General features: G+C 42.6%; 1 protein-coding gene across 1 annotated transcript in view; it reads right to left on the bottom strand.

The window, feature by feature from the left end:
* The window catches only part of ZMYM2 (zinc finger MYM-type containing 2), a 33,649-nt gene extending 25,282 nt beyond the window's left edge, over window positions 1-8,367 (bottom strand). Inside the window, exons 1-3 of the mRNA XM_053456444.1 lie at window positions 8,275-8,367; window positions 1,203-2,026; window positions 234-522 (exon numbers count right to left, since the gene is read on the bottom strand). Of these exons, the coding sequence (XP_053312419.1) occupies window positions 234-522; window positions 1,203-1,950 (1,037 nt within the window). The 5' untranslated portion in view covers window positions 1,951-2,026; window positions 8,275-8,367. The remainder of the gene's footprint in view (window positions 1-233; window positions 523-1,202; window positions 2,027-8,274) is intronic.
* Between the last annotated feature and the right edge of the window lie 238 nt (window positions 8,368-8,605).

An 8,605-nucleotide genomic window follows, 5' to 3' on the forward strand; every position in this document is an offset into this window, starting at 1 on the left:
ATGTTAGTGTTTGTGTGGCGCCCCCTCCCAAAGCCCAGTCTACAGTTACTATTCCCATAATCAAGTAATTTTGCTGCTCAACATCATGGGAGTGGCAGTCAATAAAAGTCTCTGCCCAGTTTGGACTCTGTGTCTGTGAAGGAGTAGCTGCCAGAGTGAAGGTGAGGAGACCTTCATAATTCCTAACATAATTCCAGACATCTACCTAGAACAATATTTTTGAATTTGCTTACTTTTTACACATAGTGCAGAGCTTCTTTGGAGCTGGTTTATGTGAAAACGATGACAAGCAAGGAGTGGAACAGAACAGGTGCGTAGAGCCTTTCCGTTGATACGCGGTCTGTCCTTTTTGGAGAGGCTTCTTGCAGTTTGCACAAGTGACTTTAACAGCTTTGGAAGGTGGCTGCTGCTGTGAAGGAGGCTGAAGGACCTGTTTGGGAAGGGAGGCCACAGGTGACAAAGAATCCACTCCTGGCTGCTTTTGGTTCCTGGGAAAAGAAGCGGATTGGGATATCCAAGAATCTGTACAGAAAAAAAAAAGGTACGTCACAACAAAGTAAAGTGTGTTGAAGCAACAAAGTATTTACAACACTGCAGCCATACATGTCTGTAAATAATGTATTCCTGAGAATGCATGCTGTTTTTATTGGAGTTAGACAATTAGAATGGTTTCATTTCCTCCGCCTGCCTTCTTCTACTGAAGCATTTTTAAGTACGCTGCCAGGTAAATGCAAAAGCACCCCTACTGAAACCCCTATAATTCAACTCATGTTCTTGAGTGGCAGCAAACTGCACAGATACGATCTGAGTGTTCTCTCTATATATCCATCTCTGCACGCATGCAAAGCGCTGTGAGTGAGACAGTTAGTGCCCACACTGGAAATGTTTACTGAATAGGGCTGCAACAACTAATCGATAATGAAAATCGTTGCCAACAAATTTCATTATCGATTAGTGAGATGGATTTTATCGAATATAAGATGAGGGTTTTTTTTCCAGAGCAAATGCTCTGAAAATACCCCCATTTTATAATCCAACCTCAAATAGAGGTCGGATAACAACACTAAGATCCTGATCTCCCGCAGCGCTGCGCTCTTCTCTGACAGCCGGTGGGCGTCTGCACGATGCGCACAGACATCCTCCACTACCTACTTGATGACATATATTGTATTTGCTTTATAAAGAAAGTTAGCTGTACTTACCAGGGTTATGATGGGCTGCAGATTCTCCATTTTGAAAAACATCTCCACTAGCATTTCTTCCAGGGTTGTATGGACCCATCCCTGCCTTAGTCTGAGAGGAAAGGGGAGGAGGGTACGTTTGTACATGAACACCAAAACTATTTGGTTGCAATCCATTGTGAACGTCTCCCATACCAGGGTTCTGCAACGATGTTACATGGGTAATCATTAAGTTCATATCACGTCCTTCAGCACTTTGAATATGGTTTTCATTCACAGAACTTATGCCAGATTCTAAAGTGGTGACATTTGCAATCTGTATTTCTGAATCGGGCTCAGTAGTAATACCACTACTAATGATCCCAGCATTCCCTTTGCTTCTCGAGAAGCTGGATGAAGAGGAAGGAAAATCCACATTGATGGGTCTGTTATTGTCCATGAGTCGTCTGTCACTGAAGCTGGAAGCATTTTTGTCTTGCACAGGGCAAGGTTCAAGGTCTTCCTCATCATCAATGATGATTGTCTCACTTATGGGCCCTTTAAGAGAATCAGAATCCTTGCTGGAAGAAAGTGATTTTGAGTCTGCCCTATAATGTTCATTTTTCGATGAAGGAAAGCTTCTCTGTTCATTACGTACATTATTTTGTGGAACCTGCACCGGTTCAACAAAGACAACATCGTCGTCATCATCATCAATAGGAGTACTCTGGAAAGTAGTAGAGGCCTGACCTCCAAAAGCATTCCCTATGTTTGTCAATCCAGTAGCCATGGTTTTCGACTGAAAGGGTGAACTTTTATGCATATAATCCAGTCTCCCTATAGTACCAATGTCCATTCCATGGAACCTGTTTTGAGACAAGAGCAAGCAAGTTTGAGAAGACCAACATGTATTGATATTATACTTTACTGTTTCACTCAACCACATGTTAAAGGAAAAACAGTTTTGTGCATTCTGAACAGGAGACCACCCGCCGAGACACGAGGATTACGGTTTTAGTATAACCTGTAACATTGCATGCCGCAAACTTGCGCTAAACGGATTATCAAAAAAGGACAAAACAAGCAACTAAAAACATTTCGGGAGAGGAAAATTCCTTGCATGGTTTTAAGGCTAAAACATCAGTGTTTGTTACTTTAATATCTTAATGGGTTCCTGTCTGTAGAGCACTGAGAATTTCTGAAACTGCTTTACGTGGGTTAAAAAAAATAAATAAACATTTAATATAATTATACAAAATAGGGAATAAAGTATCCAATTTATCATGCAAAATAGATACTTCACTGCTTTAGCAATCCTTGATCTACTTGGCAACAAACACTTCAAGTTATTCTATTCTATGTTAATGGATCACTTCAAAGGCTCTGCGCTGAAAAGAAGTATTAGTAACAATGCCGTACATCATTGATAATCTTACATGTCTGTATTAAAGTTTACACTGCATCTAAAAGCGATCCCAACTGAACACTATATTCAATAACCCAGGCATCTGTAAGAGTTAAATCATTCTCCTCCTTACACACGTAGACTGGGCACAATGTAAACGTCTTCCCATTGACCTCATATATTGGTTGCGTAAGCTGCCAATCAGTGACATATTCTCATTGATGTCATGGGAAGCACTTTATTGCTACTGATTAAGCTGTCAAACAACCAATATACGGCAAGAGATGTCCGATCATAGAGGAAGAAAGATCATTTCGCAGCATGGCTGAAGAGTCATTGTTACTCTTTGCGTTTTCGGAAGAATTCATAGTAAAGCACTCACAAAAGGGTAAGGGAGTACTTTAATATACATTATTCTATAGTAGTGGTGTCACTATCAAATAGTCTCCCAATTTCCTGTCTCCCTTCTCCTCAGCCCCACGCCTCCTAAAAAAAGGAAGATCCCATTATTCGCCATGGTATCCAGACATGTTTCTGGTATAAGTTTTATTCTACGAGAAGTTGTGTGCAGAATCAGTGATCTCCCTTTTAACCAGCCCATCGGATATCGGCGACACCGATCTGCCCTGTGGACCATCATACGTCACTGACCACAGGCGCCAATGATTTCCACGAGCTTGGACACTTTGCCTATGCTTCATCGTCAAAGGGAATAGGGGGAAATAATCTCACATAGAGCTAGTGATATATCGGTGTGGAATTGTTTGGGTTCGGCCAACTCTCAGTGTCATCAACAGAAGGGAAATATTTATTTTATCAGAACCAGCATATAGGGCCGGATTTGTTGACTGGTCTGAGGATCACCACTGTAGGCAGTCTTGCGATAATTGGGCAACATCATATACTTTATTAATTAGATGGTGTGTTGGAAAACAACTGAGGCCTCTAAGGATTTACAAAAAACGCATATTAGGATACACGTTTTTACAAGTTTGTCATCGTAGCAATCCGAGTCTTAAATACACTATGCCGAAAAATGACCTCAGAGCCAGAGTAACCAAAAAAAAAACACATTAGTTCAGCGTTAGACTACAGTATTTAAATAGTCAGTTATGACATCACAGAATATTATTCAAGAAGGAAGTTCAATGTAACTTTAGTGGAAGTCTCACATGTACTATTAAACACGTGAGAATCGTGAGAAGGTTTTTTTTCCCCCCGTAATCGCTAAGTCCCAGAGGGCGTACAGTGCCGTTCCTCATACATGGACCGATTTCTGTAAAACTGACAGGAAAAAGAGTTTTCAAAACTTACCAAGATTCCATATTTAAATAGCTATAGCTTTGTTGTTATGGGCTACCACACATGCTTAGTTTTAGGAGACCATAACTTGGGCTTGTAACGAGTACCAGGCACCAGTTGTTAGATAATGTGCTTTATTTTCAAACTGCTGCTTAGTTGCAAGATCTTTGTAAGTTGTATAAGGTAACTTCCTGGTGCTAAAAACGAAGGTAGAGCCCAATAGCTACCTTAAATATAATACATGATATTTGGAGAGAAGGCTGGCTTTCTCTCACGTATGACTGTTCCTCTTGAAAGAAGGGCAGATGACTTCTAGTGCTTCTTTAAGGTCAACTCGCGTAACAAAAGAACCAGTAAGTAAGATTCAGAGCGAGTATCCAGACGGGGGCAGCCTGCTTCATTTAGGAAACTGGCTGCTCTATTCGTGCTCTACTGTGGCTTCACAATAAAAATAAAACAAATATGGATTTCCCGGTAACAGGACTGTAGATTCATACAAAAGAACATACTCCAAGCATTCAAACTACATTTTGTGCCACAAAGCATAAGAATGGAAAATAACCAGCAATCTGCATGCTGGATCTCAAACGCATTATGACTGGGTTAGAGCTCTCATTCCTTGCTCTCTATAACTTACTCAGAGGAAATCTACAGGAATCGGTATCTTCTGGAGGGTCACGAGATTTCAAGCACTCGGGGTATGTGCCCTTAGTGATCAACATGTCATATCACTAGAAGGGTTGGGCATGGGTGGCCCGCAGAGTGCTCCTCCCGGGAGGGGGCATCAGAACCTACGGGATATTGTCTGTCAGTCTCGAAACCCATAGGTTCTGCTATAAGAAGCAGTCTGCAGGCCTCCCAAGCCCAACCATTTTTTGTCCTGTCTCGATATTGCCTGCCTGGTTTATTAATGCCGTCTGTCAGACAAAAATGGGGACGCCAGGGCGTTCACACAAACTGTGTAATGGAGTGCCTTTATGCTTTTGGAGGGTTTTTTTGCAGCAAAACAAATAAATATTACCAAACCAATCGTTCAGATGAGCTATATTGAAATGTATACTGTCTAGCTGTAGATACAGGGGGATGCGGTCAAGATGCACCTCGGCCAATCAGATGCACGAATCGGTAAAGCACGCAACATGCAGCTGGCCAGATCCGGGCCGCCTTAAAGGTGCAGTCATAGCGTTTCAGTGAGGGTCACATACAGAACTATTCTGGTGCCGGTGTAATCACATCAGCCAATGAACGGTCCAATAAGCATCACGGACAGGAAACAAACATCATGTGTCCAATTTCAAATTTAGGATGCAGTTGTAATTTAAAAAACTAATGAATATGGGGATTACCTGTTCAGCTAGACACCAAAACCCGCATATAAATGATTGTAAGCTCACGAGCCGGGCTCTCTCCATCTAATGTATCGGCTTGTCTTAGTCTGTCAATTCTAGTCTTAAATATATGTACTGTAAGAAGCGCTGCGTAAATTGTTGGTGCTATATAAATAAAAGATAATAATAATATAATAAAATATAACTTCTGCTACTTTAGAATAGTTTTCCCGGCAGCCCGACAAGCTTTCGAGACCGATGCGCGCCGATTAGACACTTTATTTTAGTGTTACAGGTCTTTTTTTTTTTTTTTTTTTACTTATTCATATTAATACTTAGGTTTTGTTCCATAAATATGTTTTTTAGTATTTGTTTGTTTAACCCTTTGAGTGTATTATGGCAACGAAGCCCTGATTATACACTCATGAATATAGCCACACGCACTTGCATCATTCATGTCAGTGATTGGCGATTTATTTCCTATGCATTAAGGAGGGTTTAATCATTATTGCTTCATTTCATTTATTTTTTTGGTTTCATGAATAAAAGTTATATTTTATTATATCTTTTATATGTGGGTTTTGTGCTTTGAACCCTTTGTAATTTAAGCCAGAATATTGCTTTGATAATACCCTTTACTCCATAAGCCCAACATACAGCATCAACAGAGTTAATGAACAAAGGCTATAAAAACCGCCCACGTCTTTTTACATTTTCGATAATACAAGGTTTCCCATACTACCCCTATACAGTGTATAAATCGGCAGAATATTATGGAAGTATATAAAGTGAATAAGAAGGGTCCTGATTGTCTGTTGCGTGATAAAAAAAAAATTCTGAATTGATAAAAAGTATTGTATTGATATCATAAAATACAGCGTAGGTACGGTGGAGTGGGGTACCATGGGGAAAACCTTGCTTTATTTGGCTCAGATGAGGTTGATTTGCAGACCTGGAGGCCGCCATTAGTGTCGGTCATGTGCCAATGAGCTCTTTATTTATGGCAATGCTAATGAAGTTCTGGTTGCACAGCGAAATCCTTTAATCCATAGTCCCCAGGTGATTAAGACCGAGTCATTCTTTTTTTTTTTTTTTTTTTTTTTTTTTTTTTATATTGTTGTTACTACAGGACACTATGATGCACAGCCAGGACCTAGTAGATTAGACCAAGACAACAGCGCTAGTACACATGCAAATGCAACGTTTATGCAAGCTCTAGAAGAAAAAAAGCATTACAATAATTTCTGAGACTTATTTTTAAATCCATTCCTAGTAATAAAAATGGTGGGAGTTCCTCTTTAATGTTATAGTAAAGCTTTTTTGCTTAGACTTTAGAGCCCCTTCAATGTATTGAACAAAACACTGGAAGTCTACCATCAAGTCACTCCAATTCTTTTGCAGTTTTTTGATCTTAAGTACAATGCAAAGTCTCTAAAACATTCTAACAGAAATGGCAAATCACTGTTCTTCTACATCCCTAGTTCTATCCATTTTTAGGCCATGTCGCGGCGGTCTTACTATTGTACCGTATTTACATATTACAAATTACAGTACAGTTAAATGGGCCATTAGACAGAAAAAGTAAAAAAACTTTCCATAGCCTTTTTTTTGCATCCATAACAATCACGCAGCGTTTTAGAGAGAAATATGAAATATACGCTGAAACATAAGCGATACTGGAAATGTGTTTCATAAGAATAGAAGAAACCTCCGAAACCGCTGCCCCTTGTCAATGTCCAATAATAATAAACAACAAAATTAACCAGTAGCCAAAAACGTTGCACATGTAAATCATGCTTGCTCTGAAACGCGCTGTCACATGATCCATACATTTAAAATATATAAGTAAGGACAGCAGCGCAGAGCAGCGTGCCCCATATGGATATACTGGTACCCTATGCAATCACAATGTACCCCAGGAGCAGAAGCACCAGGAGGGAGTCCGCAGGCTGGAGCGAGTACTGCAAGTGAACGGCAGCCTCTGACTCCTCCCACTATCAGCCTCACAGCCATGTCTGCCGTGGTACATTCAGCCCCCAACAATACCGGGGTCTCCCCTCACAACACAATGACACATCGCGATGACCACCATCGGAAAGGGAATCCGCTTATTCACATTCTCCTTGGGCGAGAAGTATCGCTCCATGTACCATAATGGGCACGCAAAACAAACATGACTGTGTGCATGCTTTAAGATATGCCATGAACGTACAGACGCAATTGTATAAAGTGTACTCGGAAGGGACCCCGCTGCATACACGTGTACAGGCTGTTGTGTAGGATGAGCTCTCATATACCCAGCCAGCCAGCCCCCCCTTCCCCGGTATACGGTGATCTATAAGGTGATGTACTCACAGCAGAGCTTTGTCGGGGAGACAGTCCGGGTCGGTATTAATCAGGACCCTGGAGGGTAAAACACCAGCATTCATCAGATCCTCGTTACTCTCTAAAAATGCCCATCCCCCATGCAGTAGCCCGATTCCCGGGAGGGGCGGGGCCAGGGGCATCAGGGCCTTAGGCGGGGGCAAGATGTAGCTTCGTGAATACCACTTACTGGGGTAATTAAAGCAGCTTGTATAGCGCTATCTCTCCGCTTGTCTGGCGAGAGAGTTACCTGCCCCTCCCGCAGTGTAGGAGCTGTTCTTTGCCCCAGCTATGTTATTACCCTCCCGCACTCGGCCGGCGGCGCTGCCTCCCGTCCGCCATTAGCGAGGGAGACCGAACAATACGGAGGCGGCTCTGAAAGCAACTCAACCCCACTGAGGGCAAAACGGGTATAACCCAAGGCACCCCCGACACGCCCGCGTACAAAGGGGCATTGCACAGGGGCAGAAAAACAACACCGGTTACAGTGTGAAAATGCCACATTCGCAGAGCTGCTGTGTGACTATCTGTTATAGAACCACAACATTAAGCCGGGAGGAATAAAGTTACCACATAAGAGGAAATGGGGCAATTAATAAATACCCCCACCAGGGGGCATAGGCTAGCTCCTCAGGTTTTGTCATAAGTGACCCGCAGGGCATGTAAAGGCGAATCTCTCTCGCGGCTCGTGTGACCAGGGCCTACAAGCACTTACCTGAAGCTGGACAAATCCGAGCGGAAAACCCACCGGCAGCCGAGTCACACAGCGTCCCCACCTCCGCAACCCAACTCTCCCGTTCAGTCCCGGAGCTGAAGGGGGAGGAGTCAACCTAGCCAAGCTGGAGAAGGCGAGGGATGGGCGCACGGCAGCACCGCCCCTTTCCCGACTGGCAGCATTGCGTTAGCAAAAGGTCTACATGGCCATGGCGCTGATTGGCTCGCTATGCTGCCACTTAGGATTTGCTTTTCCCGCCTCCTCCTCTTGTCAAGGTAAAGCGCGGCACTGTCAGTGTATCGGGACGACACAGCCCCGCCCATGCGTTGCA

The sequence above is a fragment of the Spea bombifrons genome, chromosome 2, assembly GCF_027358695.1.
Source record: "Spea bombifrons isolate aSpeBom1 chromosome 2, aSpeBom1.2.pri, whole genome shotgun sequence".
In the NCBI taxonomy this organism is placed as follows: Eukaryota; Metazoa; Chordata; class Amphibia; order Anura; family Pelobatidae; genus Spea; species Spea bombifrons.